The sequence below is a fragment of the Macrotis lagotis genome, chromosome 1 (genome assembly GCF_037893015.1).
Source record: "Macrotis lagotis isolate mMagLag1 chromosome 1, bilby.v1.9.chrom.fasta, whole genome shotgun sequence".
NCBI classification, from domain to species: Eukaryota; Metazoa; Chordata; class Mammalia; order Peramelemorphia; family Peramelidae; genus Macrotis; species Macrotis lagotis.
Window position 1 is genome coordinate 858,072,922 of NC_133658.1, and position 15,003 is coordinate 858,087,924.

Sequence of the window (15,003 nt, forward strand, 5' to 3'; positions counted from 1 at the left end):
TAAGCCAGAAAGAAGCAATTCAGATACTAAGGAGCCACAGTCAGGATTACACAGAACCTGACTGTATCAACATTAAAGGATTGAAAGACCTAGAATATGATATTCTGAAAGGCAGGGGACCTTGGATCACCACCAAGAATCAACTACTCAGCAAAACTGAGCATGTGCTTTCAGGAAAAAAAGATGGACATTTAACTATATCAACTATTTAACTATATTTAGATATTTAACTATATCTTTCAAACTGTTTTTTTTTGTTTTGTTTTGTTTTTTGTTTTTTGCAAGGCAAATGTGTCGAGTCCGGAGGAGGGAACCCAGGCCGACATCAATATGATGCATAAGCTGGTTCGTTTATTGATCACAGGATACATACTTTTATACTCTACATTTACGTAACCAATTAGATAAGCGTTTTGGCAAGCATTTTTTCACATGCATACCTTGTGTATGTCTTAGGTGATTGTTTTGAGAACCAGTATTCTGCTAAACAGAGAGAAGATTGTTTTGAGAACCAAACAGTGATTTGATAAACAAAGTGCAGAAGGTAATTATCTCAGAATGTGCTATCTATCTGAGCCTGGGAATACACCTCCTTAGCTCAGACATGCAGCTACTCCCTTATCTAAGCTCTGAAGTACATCTTGCTCCTTAAAGCACATAACTATTTCTGTGTTAACCCTTCATAGCTCTTAGCCTGGAATACATATGACACAACACAAATGGGGTTAAGTGGCTTGTCCAAGGCCACACAGCTAGGTAATTATTAAGTGTCTGAGGCCAGATTTGAACTCAGGTACTCCTGACTCCAGGGTGCTCTATCCACTGCGCCATCTAGTCACCCCTTAAACTTTGTTAATGAAAAGGCCAAAGCTAAACAGAAAATTTGATCTTCAAGCTGGAGATTCAAGAGATACATGAAAAGGTAAACAGGGGAAAATAAAAAAGACTGCTATTCAATAAGACTAAACTAGTTTCTTCCCTATCTAGAAGGAAGATTCTCAAAACTCTTGAGAATTGTAACTATTAGAGGCAGTATATTTAGGCTGAAGGTATGGATAGAAGTTGATTTTAATGGGAAGATTTTTTTTTAAATTATGACATTAAAAAAGGGGAGAGATTGTAATGAGATGGGAGAAAGGCAGAGGCAGAATGTGGTAGATTATATCACATGAAGAGGGGCAAAGGACCTATTACAGCAGAGGGAAAGAAGGGAGGAGGTGAGAACTACTTAAATATTACTCTCATAGGATTTGACTCAAAAAGGAAATAACACAAACACTCAGAAATTTAGCTTACCCTTCAAGTATTAGGAGGGGAAAGAGGGGGAGGGAAGGAGGGATTGATGGAAGGGACGGAAAGAAAGGAAAAAAGGGAAAGGGGGAAGAAAAGGGAAGATGGCTGACATTATCACCAATTTGTCCTGTCTATATATCTTGTTTGGATATGGTTATTTGCATACTGTAAGCTACTCTAGAGCAGGCACTGTTTTAACTTTTCTTTGTACCTAATACCTGGCACATAAGCCTTGTCTGATTTCCATTGCTCAAAAATAAGACAGTTTTCAGACTTTATGATAGTATGAGTTCTATTTGCCTAGTCTGCAAAAGTGTTGGATTAGCTGTCTTGCTTTCGAATAAGACTGGGACTTTTGATTAGGTAGAGTACCCAATCCAAATACAGATTGACAGAATGCCTCCTTAAACTCACGGATTTATGAATGGTCCATTGTGTTCTGTAGTAGGCACTGAACTAAGATGAAATACAAAGATAAGGTAAAGGTTTTGGTTTGGGAAAATGCCAAATGCTTTCTAGAAGGACTTTGGGAGACCACATGGAAAACAGCCTGAACTTTTCCTTTGTAGAGAAGAGGAACTTTTAGCCAGAAGAATTTCTTAGTCAGTTCTGGAACTTGGAATATACTGACAATCGCAGTACAATTCCACACAATAGTTTGGTAGGAAAGAAAAATCCATTATAAGAGTTTATATTCTACTTAACTTACAAAGATTTAGTCTGGGAGTTTCTGGAGGTCAGGGACCATCTTTTACCTTTCTTTACTTGTATCATAGCCTTATATCATAACCTCTATCAGATTGTTAGCTGCCATGGGAAGAGGAGGGAGGGAAAGGCAGTTGGAAGAAAAATGTAAAACTCAAAAGCTTGCAGAAGGATGAATGGGCACTGTGTAGGGTGCTGGGGATACAAAGTGAGCTGGGGATACAAAGTGAGTCAAAAGACCATCCTTGCTCTCATGGAGCTTTCAGATTAAGGGGAGTGACAACCTGCAAACAACTATGTATAACATTAATAGCAACACTGCCAGATGATCAACATGGTGGATTCAGCTCCTCTCAGCAGTTTAGTGATAATTCAATGTTAATTCTGAGAGAATCATTATGGAAAATGACATTCACAATCAGAGAACAACTGGAGTCTACATTCAGAGCAAAACATGCTATGGTCACTTTTTTTAAAGTTCTTTTATTTTTTTTTTCCTTTTTCTCATTATTTTCCCCCTTAGTTCTAATTCCTCATTCACAACATGGCTAATATGGAAATGTGTTAAACATGACTGTATGTCTATAACCTATATCAAATTGTTCTTTTGGCAGGGGCAGGGAAGGGAGGTCGGTAGAAAAACATGGAACTCAAAAGCTTGCAAAAGAATGAATGTTGAAAACTATCTTTGCATATATTTGGGGAAAAAATAAAGTTTAAAAATGTACACATAAAATAAAGAAAGAATAAGTTGGAGATAATTTCTGAGAGAATGCACTGGCATTAAGAGGGACTGAAAAAAACTTCTTGTAGAACATGGGATATTAACTGGGACTTGAAGGAAGCCAGGGAATGCCAGGAAGCAGAGATAAGGAAGGAGAGAATTCCAAACATAGGGACATTAAATGAAAATTCCCAGAGTTGGTAGATGGAGTGTTTTATCTTATGAATGTAAGACTGGTCTTTCCAATTTCACTGCAAATTTTTCAAGAACAGGAATAATGTCTTATATGCCTTATTCTCAAAGGGACCATATTGGAACTGAAGCATGTAGCAAGATTTTAATAAATGTGGAAAGAGGAAAGGAAAGGATATATTTGTCAGAGCAGAGAGGGAGATCATCACAGGTCAAATGACTAACATGTACAGGGTTTGGGAGAATAGGAATGTGTTTTTCAAGTATGTAAATAAGTAAGCAGGTTTACTTGGCAGAAAGGATGATTGGAGTTGGAGATGAAGGTCACTTAGTGAATAAACTTGGTCATTGATGGATGCCAATCATACGTTTTAAAATGTCTTGAAAAGTAATTGGAAACTGGAGCAGTTGTTGCAGAAGGGGTATGATATAATGGGGAATGAATGTATAATTAACAGTTGAAAATTGGGAGTATTTGAATTGAGGTGAAGTTCCAGCCCTTAAGAGTTCCTCTTATATAAAGGGAGTTTCTTCTTTACTTTACCCTATTGCTTTATCAGTAACAGACAGATAGGGTGTGGTTTGTTTATTTTATAGGGACAGTTAGAGATGGAGAATCTTCTGGACAGACAGAGCTCCCAGTTTATGGGTTTATACTCTGGGGTAAAAACACATTTTTTTCTGGATGTACCTTCTGTTTCCCTCATGCTTGAGCTTTGCTTCTAACTTTTGGATGGGTTGAGTTTAGGAATTCCTGCTGTACTATTTTGGAAAAAATCTCCCAAATTCAAAATAAAGGTGAGTGCCCTGTTTTCCCTTTCCACTTGGTTCTGAGATGACATTTCTTTTCATTCTACAGCTTGGTTCCAAGCTGGGATAATGAATGTCCAGAATACTTAGACCTGAAAAAGAAATCATCAGTCTTCTCTCTAATTTCAAGGGAGAGAGGAGACACCTCAACCTTTTGCATGTGATGGTTATTTGACATAGCCTGACAGTGGATATACCTTTTACCAGGTCTCATTAAAAGTAAACATTCCTTTCTTAAAATCAGGATGGTCTTGGTAAATATGGGTGAATGGTAGGTAGTTCTACCCATCTAGCACAAAAGAAGGCAACTGAGAGTGTAGCCTAATATGAAGCCTCTAGAAGCTCTTAATGCCATTCATTGGTGTAGATTTGCCTGACAGGGTGATCACTGGGACTGAGGATCAATTTTAAATAGTTATAAAAGGAAGTTTTTAAAATTTAATTTTTGTTAGTATTCTTTGTTTTCATATCCCCTTTATTCATGAATATATCCCTTCCCCCATGCCCCACCTCCCCCAATCCCTCACTATCTGAAAGGAATAGCGCACTCTAATTTTTATCTGGTTTAGAATTTTTCAAAATAACCTACTTGAGAGACCACCTGAGATTCTTAGAGCTAACTGCCCAGGGACTTTTAGCAATCCCTTTACAAAGAGGAAGACTGAAGGATTTGGAGGTAGGGGACAAAGAGTGAGAGAAAGAGAAAAAAAAAGACTTTTAGGTTTCTTTCATTTTAAACACTACTTTTATAGAATTGAAAATCCTAATCTAGTATGTACATTAGTGGAAAAAATGCTCATATTTACAGGGTATATTTGCTATATTAGAATCACAGGATCTTAGAGTCAGAAGGGATAGTGAGGGTCATGCAAGTCACTTGAGGGCATCCTGACTATCGGTCAGGCAGCTTTTTCTTTTATTTCTTTTGAATTTTACAATTTTTCCCCTAATCTCACTTCCCTCCCCCCACCCCCCACAGAAGGCAGTTGGTCTTTCCATTGTATCCATAGTATCCATCAGGCAGCTTTTTCCTAAGGGTGATGGAGAACTCAATAGCCCAAAAGGCAGTCCCTTCCATTTTTTGACTGCTCTGACTTAGAACATTTTTCCTTTAATTGGGGTGATAAATGTCTCTTTGTAATTTTTGTCTAATTCTTTTCCTAATTCTTTTTTCTCTGTTTGAGCAAAATAAGAATAATCCCTCTTCCAACTGGAAACCCTTCAACTACTTCAGTTAAATTCAAATGAGCAAAAATTTTCTCTGTGAAAGGCACTGGACTGGTGATATAAACACAAAAATAAAATAATTCTTGCCCTCAAGAAACTTATAATCTACTGAGAAGAGGAAACATATTCAACATGTACAAAAATAAGCATAGTATAAGGTGAATTGAAGGGGAAGGAACAACTGACAGCTAGGTGGGCTGGGGAGAGCCGATCAGAAGAGACATCCCTGATATCAGCCTAGAAGAAAAGCAAGGATTCTGAAAGACTGAAGTGAGAAAGGAGTGCATTCTGGGTCTGAGGAACAGCTCATGTGAAGACTGATTTATGAGAGAAATAGCTATTGATCCAATTTGGCTGGGACTTAGATTGTGAAGTGGAATGGTGTGAAATAATGCTTGAATGGTGAGAGCCAGATTGTAGAGGGCTGCACATATCAGACTAAGGAACTTTTATTTTATTGTAAAGGCAATAGGAAACTCCTGAAGGATTTTGAGGGGAGGGGGAATGGAATGGTTAGACTTAGATGAGGGATTGATTAGAGAGGGGAGAGATTAGAAGCAGGGATATCAATTAGGAAGGTGTTGGAATAGTTCAGATGATAAAGGCTCTGATTGGAATGGTAGCTAAATGGAGAGAGATGGGGAGAGATTCCAAAGATATTATTACAACCAACTTTATATTGGAGGTGAGGGAAGGAGAAGAGTCAAGAATGAGTCCAAGACTGTGAAACTGTATTCACGGGTTCTGTGAGACTGAGAGAATCTCACAAGAGATTGTCTCTCACTGAGAGATACAAACTGAAATGTCTGGAAGTTTATAGGGTAAGACAATGAGTTCTGCAAATAAAGCAATCTAAACGATGGTATTGGATTTTGACCCAGAGAACTCCCTGCTAGGATGTCTGAAAATATCTATGAGCTTTGAGACATAGAATGGTAGAAAAAGAGTATCTGTTATATCCCTCTATTTTCTCAGGAAAGTAGGAATTGAGAGTATCTCCTGAGAGGGTGGTGCTGTGAATGAAGTAATAAGGATTTATGGAGAAAAGTAGTTTGGAATAGTCCTCAAGGGGAATGTGATAAATATTTGTTGGTGAAAGGCATCACTCTCCACTATATGCATGTCTTTTCCTTCCTTCCTTTTGCTGATATCACCTTTCATTTTCTTCGTCCATCTCTCCCCTGAATGTCTTAAACCTTTCAGTGTCAATCATGGGCACTCAGTATAGTCTGGTTTCTTTGGGAGGTACCCACAACTAAATAGATTTCTTATGTCTACATACTATTTATAAATCTAGTTTTTACAAAGTAAGTTATTTCTAAGTAAAGAGTTGGAAGTTGTGCTAAATAATGTGATGTCCCTGGTGAAATTTAAAGTCATTTTTCATGGAATATGTTCTGTGTTGTCTATTCTTTAACAATGCTGCTTGAGTAATACTTTTTAGATTTAATTAGAAAAGGTTATAATCTTAGAATTAAAAAATAATCTAATGCAAATCATGCCTTTTGGAAACCCCTTCTAAAGCATAACTGGTAATGTAATTGACTTCTTCTCAAAGATGTCTAGTAAGAGATAACTCAGTACCTCCTGAGACTTCCATTATGCTTTTGAATCACTCTAATTTTGAAGTTTTTAATTACACGGAACAAAAATCTTCCCTTCCACAACTACTATCCATTGTTCCCTACAGAGGCATATAAAGTAATTGAGCCAAAGTAAAATGAAAAATAATGATTTAAACAACCAACTTCATAACTTTTTCATATTTAAAGAAAACTTTATCCTCTGTTTTGCTGTAGTCACTTATTTTATATGATTTGGCATTTAGTTAAGATTTTGACATATATTCTTTAATTTTTCATTATGAAGCTACCTGTATGTGGCATGAAATGCCTTATTCCACTGATGGGGAATTAACTAAAGGTGGAGAGTCGACTCAATCCAGTTTCATCTAGTCAGCCAGATGTTTTGAGTCAGCTTAATGTTAATAGAAGCACACATATATAATCATTGTTGTTACAAAATGAAACTCCATTTTAAAAATTATCACTTGTTCAAGGTAATTCCCATCCAGCTGTAGTTCTAGCCTCAGGAGTAAAGTAGAACAGGCTAATTCCTCTTCCACAGACAACCAGCCTTTCTGATATTGGGAGATATTGTTCATAGACCATCTGAGTCTTCTTTTTACAAGACTAAACATGCTCAGTTCTTTTTTTGAATTATTTAAATGTATTTTCATTGAGATCTTTTATTTTTACATTGCCTAAATTTCCCTTTTATCCTTCCCCAACAAATCTCCCAGAGAGCCATTCCATATCAATTCTTTTCAATGATCTTTAACTTGGTCTGACTTTCAAGTCCTTCCCCATCCCAGTTACCCTGGATACTCAAGTTTGTCAAGGTCTTTCTACAATGTAGCATACAGAACTGAAAATGATCAGCTTTGAGGGTCAAATACAACCCCACTGTCACCTCCCTGATCCTCACTTCTCTTTCTGTAATCTTTCATCAGATGATTTGATTTCCAAATTACGCTACAGACAATGATGAGGAGGATGTCATATTTTTAAGCAACTTACAGTGGACTACATTCTTCTCTCATTTGATTCTTTTGAGAATCTTGGAACTTGTGCATTGTGCAATAGGAATTATTATCCCACATATTCGCATATGATGTCAAGGTTCAAGTTCCTAGATCATAGACTCAAAGTTATAAGACCTTAAAGCTATATGTTGTGACAGAAGCAATGGCCTAATCCTTGTCCTATACAAAATTGGGCTAGTTTTTCCTTAAAAGATACCAAAATCATCCTTAAGACTTGGCTGATTCAGAAAAGTTTTTCATTACCTGGTCATTGAGATGGCACTGTGGCTAGAACACCACACCTAGAGTCAGAAAGACCTGAGTTCAAATGTGGCCTCAGACACTTATTAGCTGTAGGACCCCTAGGTATGTCATTTGATCACCATGTAATAATTGCACCTACTCACAGGATTGTGAGGCTCAAATGAGGGTAATAATTATAGAGCATTTAACATCTTTTCAGGCACAGATAAATATTACATATATATGTTAGTTATTATTATTATTACTTGAGGATATATGCCTATACTTGCTGAATACCCTTCTGCTTTGGCTAAGAAAATCCTTTGTTTCTTGTTGAATGACCTTCAAGTGTCTAATTTTGTTTCAGTATCAAATGCAAAGCACTAGAGCACTGACCCAACAAAGGCTCAACCCAGGACAGAGAACCCATATATGACCTCTAGTTCAAACCTCTTATTTTGTAAATGAGGAAATTGAAACCCTAAAAAAGTTAAGTGAATTGTCCATGATATATAACTAATAAGTGTCAAAAATGAGAAATGAATCTAAGTTTATCAAACCCTAACCCCCACCCCAGATCTTTCTTAGATAAACTGTTATCTACACTTCCCCATCTTATTTTTGTACAGTTGATTGTTAAAAGCCACAAATAGAACTTTACATTTATCTCTATTTTCATGTGATTAGATCTAGTCCATAGTCCTAGTGTGTGTGAAGATCTTTTTAGATTTATCTTGACTTCATCATATGAATGTGTCAGCAAGCTCTTCTTTGTGTAGTCAGTGAAGTATCCTTCCCCCCAAGGCACGGATATAATACTGTAGGGAAGTTATGTGGCACAGTGGATTGAGGACAGGAGTTGGAATCTGGCCTCAGACACTTGGACAAGTCATTTAATCCAATTGCCTCAAATCCTAGACTATCTCCAGTTGTCCTAATTCATATCTGGCCACTGGACCCAGATGTCTCTGGAGGAGAAAGTGAGGCTGGTGATTTAGCACAGCATCCCCTCACTCAAATCCAATTTACTTGTGCTTGTCATGGCATCACTTCCCTAGTGTTGTGGTCTTCTTCAAAAATGAAGGATAATAATATTCAATAGGACAAGACAAGGAACACAAATTTCTGAGATACTCCATTAGGGACTTACCTCTGAGGTAACAAGGATTCATTAATGATTATTCTTGAAATCTCATTTTGCAATACATTCTGAATCCATCTACATATATATATATATATACATATATATATATATACTGTTATCTAACTTACAGATATAATTTTTGTCCATAAAGATGTGACATTGTCAAATGCTTTACAAAAATCCATAAACAGTATCAACTGCATTCCTTTGATATAACATTGTAGTAACCAACCCTATAAAAAGAGGTCATAAGATTAGTGTTATAGGATTTGAAGAAACATTGTAGGGAATTGTAAAGGAGATTTTCAGTTCAAGTAAGGAAAAAAATTCTTAAAATAATGTCTAAATGTTAATATTATTAATCACTCTTGCTCATAGAATTTAGAATAGGAGAACTAACCCCTTTATTTTACTAATGTGGAAACAAGCCCAAATAAGCTGAGAAATTTGCCTGAGGCCATTTATATAGTGACAATAGCAGGATTTGAATCTGTTTTTTGACTCCAAATTCAGTGCTTTTTCTATTGTCACACTCCAATTTTTCTTAAATTAAAAAAAAATTATCCTGAATTTAACAAACTCTAAATAAAACGAGCATTTCCGTATACACAATAAACCAGAAAAGTAGAATTATACATAGAACTGCAGGAGTCTATTATATTTAACTTGCCTTTTTAAGTATATAAATTCAGCTTATAGCTTTCCAATTTGTCTTGTTTTTCTATCCTTTGTGGTCTTTTTTCTTTTCTCTTAGTTTTTTAAAAAAGATGTCTCAATGACTTCCTTAGTTTTTTCTTTTTCTTTTCTTTAATCACCTTATATTCATTCATCCTAGCCTTCTCACTATTTCCTCCTCTCCTCATTGGATAAAAAAACAAAACAAACCCTTTGCAACATACATAATCAAATAAAATCAATTCTAAAAATATACATCTTATTCTTCAACTTGAGTCCATAATCTCTCTTTTTCATCGATTCAGAATTCTCTAGTTTTTCAAAGTTATTTTTCTTTATAATTTTGTTGGTATTTATAAATTGTTCTTCTTGTTCTGCTTACTTTACTCTGCATCAGTTCACAGAGGTCTTCTCAGGTTTTTCATCATTTCTTATCATGCAGCAGCAATCCATTACATTCTTTTTATTTACTTATAAATTAAAATAAAATTAGATTGCTACTAAACAAACTGGAAACAGGCTGGCAGTTCCAAGTTATTCCTATTTAAAAGAAAGGGAAGCTCTGGGTCTCCAAATCCCTTTTGTAATACCACCAGGATAATGGTTCATCATAGAAACTCCATAAATCTTCACCAAGGTGATGGCTCTTGGACTGTGGTGCCCAGAGATGGTGGTACAAGGCAGGGTGACCACTCTGTCTAGGATAATCAACACTGCCTAAGGTCAGCATTCAGACAAGACTGAAATGTGTGTCCCTTTCCAGTTCCTCCCCTTTCCTCCTCAAAGTCTCTCTTCCTTTTCTACCCCCCCCCCCCAGTGCTATCCACAACAAAGTCTAGATTTTTCTGGTGGGGATGGAACCTAGAAACTAACTCCTGTCTATGCCAGTAAGTGAACTTGGCATGGTGCCCAAAGGCCACCCCTATTAGCTGGCCATTGTACTCTCTACAGTGGAAGATTTCTGTCTACTGTTTGCAGATGAGGATCTAAATATCAGTGCCCTCATGGACTAAGTACATACTACACTGGACAAAGATCAGTGACTTCACTTCAAGGTTATTATTGACTGCAATGTTTAGAATTTCTTGAGTTTGCAAAGATCCCAGAGTCTGTTGGATCAGTGGCAAATAGTTAAATGATATTCTCTGAGAAGGTGATGCTGGTGATGAAGTGACTAAGGGAAATGTTGACACTTTGATCCTTCAGGTCCTAGATCTTGATTTGAGTTTTTCATAGTCCATGACCCCAAAATGAGCCCATCTGGCTTAAACATAGCACAGGGGAGATCACAAGAGGAAAGGGGGGGGAGGGAAGAAGTGGAAGAGAAAAGGGGAATGAGGAGGAGAGGGGTTGGAATTGCAACACTATTCAAAGGGAACCCCATGGTATTTGAGTTTCTATGGCAGCTAATTGAATGGCCCCTCATTACCTTCTTATGCCATAATTTTTTTAGTCACACTACACTCTTACTGATTAGAGCTTTCCAAAAGCTAATGTGGGAGGTTATAGGATCATAGATTTAGAGCCGGGAGGGTTCTTAGAGGCCACCAAGACTAAGGTCCTCCTGCAGATGAGGGCACCGAGGTCCAGAGAAGGGAAGTATTTTGCCCAGGGTCATACATAAGGTGGCTTCTCCCTACAAAATTTCAAACAGAAACCAAATTACCACTTGTTGGGGGTCAGGGTCAGAGTTGGGGAAGTGTTTGTAAAGGAATCTGCTGATCAGGGAAAGAATACCAGAGAAAAGGCCTCTCCCAACTCAGGGATGCTGTATATTTCTCTTGATATGGTTATATGATCTCTAAGATCATTCCCATTTCTGAGAATTGTAACTATTCCATCTAGTTCTAAAGACACTTGTTATTATATTGAACAAAGAAGAGAATCAAAGAAGTGATGGCAAAGGGGAATGAAGACAAGGGAGAGAAGACAGATCTAACAATTGTTATTTTGCTCCCGTTGTCTCTAACAAGGAGATTATGCTTTGGATTCTAACAGACAAAAAACAAAACAAAACAAAAATGACTAATGGGAATTGGTGCCCAAGAAGTGGTACAGTGAATAGAGCACTTGGCCTGGAATCAGGAGAATTTGAGTTTAAATCTAGCCTCATACACTTAATAGCTGTGTGACCCTGGGCAAGTCACTTAAGCCTGGTTGCCTCAGTTTCCACATCTATCAAGTGTGCTGGAGAAGGAAATGCTATATCATTTCATTATCCTTGCCAAGAAAACCCTTCAAAATGGGGTCATGGGTAAGAAAGAACCAAATGATTTTCGAACAAGAGAGCATTTAGCTGCTTTTTCCTTCAAATAAAGTGGCCCAGATTACTCCTTTAGTCGTGAAAAACTTAGTGGTTGTGATTACTAGTACAATGTAAATGAGATCTTAAAGATCATGGAGTTGTTGTCCTAGGTATCAAAGAAGACCATGACATCAGGGAAGTCATAACTTTCATGTAATATTGATTACAGTAAGGGCACGTTGTACAGAAGCCATTCTCACAAACACATGGGAGTCCAGTGGCCTGACATAGTAAACTCAAGATGGTTGGTGATCAGTGAAAGACACTGACCTTTTAGAGTTACGTCTTTTCCACATCACTGAAGTTTTTCTGCAGTTTTGGCAATAGGATAAAGTTAATCTGTTTCTCAAAAAGAGAGATGTATCTCAAGACTGGAGAAGCACAAATATTGTTCTACTCAAAAAAAAGGGGAGATAATGGAATTTGCAAACTGTATTCTAGTGAGCTTAGTATCATTTCCTGGCAAGATTCTAAAACATAAGGTTAAAGGAATGCTTAGTGAAATTTTAGTATTGGAAGCAGTGATCACAGAATCAAAATGACATCACAAAGGATAGGTCATGCCAGATTGATGGTCTTTCTTTCTTTCTTTCTTTCTTTCTTTCTTTCTTTCTTTCTTTCTTTCTTTCTTTCTTTCTTTCTTTCTTTCTCTTTTTTCTTTCCTTTTTCTTTCCTTCTATATCTTTCTATCTTTCTGTCTATCTTTCTTTCTTTTTTCTTCCTTCCTTTCTTTTTTCTATCTTTTTTCCTTCTTTTTTCTTTCTTTATGTCCATTTGTCTTTCTCTTATTGACAGAAGATCTCTTCCAACACTTAAGATTTTGTGATTTGAAGTTGATATGTTTTAGTAAAAGGCTAAAAACTAGGAGTACTTTACAAGGGATTTGTACCATAAGGGACAATTAGAGAATTGGAGAATTAGAACTGCCTAGTTGCTAACTGAGACAAAGGGAATAGATAAACAGGACAAGTAGGTACTGCTCATGTACATGAAAGTGATATTTAATGTCATATAGGTCCCTTGCACTAAATCCCTAGGCTCAGAATATGCATTGATTCACTCATTTTCCAGTTATACATGGATTAGCAAATAAATTGATATTGGTGCTTACATCATAAAATGTTCAAGTTATTCTTTAGGTCACAGAAGCATTAAAGAGCTAAACTGCTCCTGTGACATATTTGACAAGAGTGAAAGATTTTACTACATAACTGAGTTATCTTGGTTATAACTTCTACATGTTATCCAATGAACCTTCATTCTTTCTTCATCCTCTCCAACAATTGCTGAATTGAGATTTCTGTGAGACTGCTTGGTGATATTTTTTTTTTAATCACTAGGTCTTTTTCTTTTAAAAGTAGCAAAAATTTCCTTTTTTTGCTTGCTTCTCTTTCCCCTTCTGAACTCTTCTTAAAATGTCCTTTTCTGGTCATTGTTGCTACTATTTTTATTTTTTCTTACACAGTAGTAGCTAATTTGTATATTGTTTGATTTTTTTTTTTACTCTGTATAAATGTGTGTATTTTCAAAGTCTGGCTAGAATACTCACACTAGTAGAAGGGTCAGTATTTTACTTTTGAGGTCAGTATGGAATTTTAGTTTCCAGTCTTCCAGCATCTTTTTTATGTACCTCTTCTCTTCATCTGTCTCTCTGATCCAACATAATTTTTTCATATATGACACTCATTAACCCTGTACTTTTTTGTCCTTATTTCAGCTTTGGTGGAGATGGCAAGTTGTTCCAGTTTCTTTCTCTCTAACTTCCTCATTGCCCTTTTCTCCATCCAGCTGCTCACTGAGGGATCAGGTAAGAGTTTTTACCTGTCTTCTACTGTCCAGGATATCTAGGGGTCTAAAGACACTGTCTTTCTCCATACCTTTCTCCACTTTGCCTCCTTCATTATCCCATTCCCTGTCTATAACATTCTTGTCCCCTTGCCAGTTGTGTATGTTTAACGCTCATTCATGTGCATTGTTTCTTTGGTCACGGCACAGGGAAAGTTGTCAAGAGGAACTTGGCCACGCTTGGGACAAAAGCTGAACTGCATTGTCCTCTATCTGTTGGGATAGTCCCTAAGTCTATAGAGGTGAAATGGCTGCGGACCCCGAAGTCCCCACAGGCTGTTCATGTATATCGAAATGGGCAAGATTTATATGAAGAGCAGATGCCACAATATAAAGGGAGGACAGCTTTTATGAAAGACAATTTCAGTCTGGAGATTTATAACGTCCAACTTGAAGATCAAGGGGAGTACCATTGTCAGATCCAGGCTGACTCTCTGAGCAAAAGTACTTCTGTGGAACTGGAGGTTGCAGGTTAGAAGGGCCTATGAGGGAGAGCAGGGTGATACATACTAAGACTTGTCATTATCCTGAATTTCCTTTTATCTTCTAAAATTTTTTCAAATGATCGTCTGTCTTGTTTATGGTAAAGATTTATTGAAATGTTCAAATCCGGCCTCAGACACTTAATAATTACCTAGCTGTGTGACCTTGGGCAAGCCACTTAACCCCATTGCCTTGCAAAAACCTAAAAAAAAAAAGATTTATTGAAATCCCACCAAATACTCACCTTAGTGGAAGTAGCAGACCTTTCTGGGTGTGAGTTGGGGTAGGGGTAAGATGAGATCATATTTTGCTTTGCTGTTACAGCTTAAAGATTTGTTGAAGAGTCAAGAGTTTAAGTGATTTCCCCAAGAGTAGTGTCAGAAGCAGAGAATTTTCGAGTACAGTGAATGCACATTGGACATTAAGTTAGTAAGATCTAGTTTCAAATATTAGTTCAGATACTAACTGTGTGATTTTGGGCAAGTCACTGTACCTCTTTGATCTTCAGATTTCTCATTGGTAAAATGAGGGGGAATTAGACTAGATTGACCTCTGAGTTTTCTTCCAACTCCAAATCTATTATTAAATGATCCATCAGTGGTTACATAGTGTCAGAAATAGGATTTGAATTCAGATCTTCCTGACCCTAAGCCCAGAACTATCCAATATACTGCTCTACCTCATTTATGATCACTGGCCTTTTGAATAGTGATTTGATTGTGATTTGAATAGTGATTAGATTGAATAATGAAAGTGATTAGCACTATAATAAA

At 36.9% G+C, this 15,003-nt stretch overlaps 1 protein-coding gene across 5 annotated transcripts in view; it reads left to right on the forward strand.

The window, feature by feature from the left end:
* Nucleotides 1-214: 214 nt before the first annotated feature.
* ERMAP (erythroblast membrane associated protein (Scianna blood group)) overlaps nt 215-15,003 on the forward strand; it is a 31,687-nt gene continuing 16,898 nt past the window's right edge. For 2 of the 5 annotated variants that reach the window (XM_074217819.1, XM_074217823.1), the window contains exons 1-3: nt 3,504-3,712; nt 13,620-13,709; nt 13,898-14,218. In XM_074217819.1, the coding sequence (XP_074073920.1) occupies nt 13,631-13,709; nt 13,898-14,218 (400 nt within the window). In that variant the 5' untranslated portion in view covers nt 3,504-3,712; nt 13,620-13,630. Of the gene's footprint in view, nt 923-3,503; nt 3,713-13,619; nt 13,710-13,897; nt 14,219-15,003 lie in introns of those variants that run through there. The other 3 variants (XM_074217822.1, XM_074217824.1, XM_074217820.1) reach the window with 2 other exon arrangements.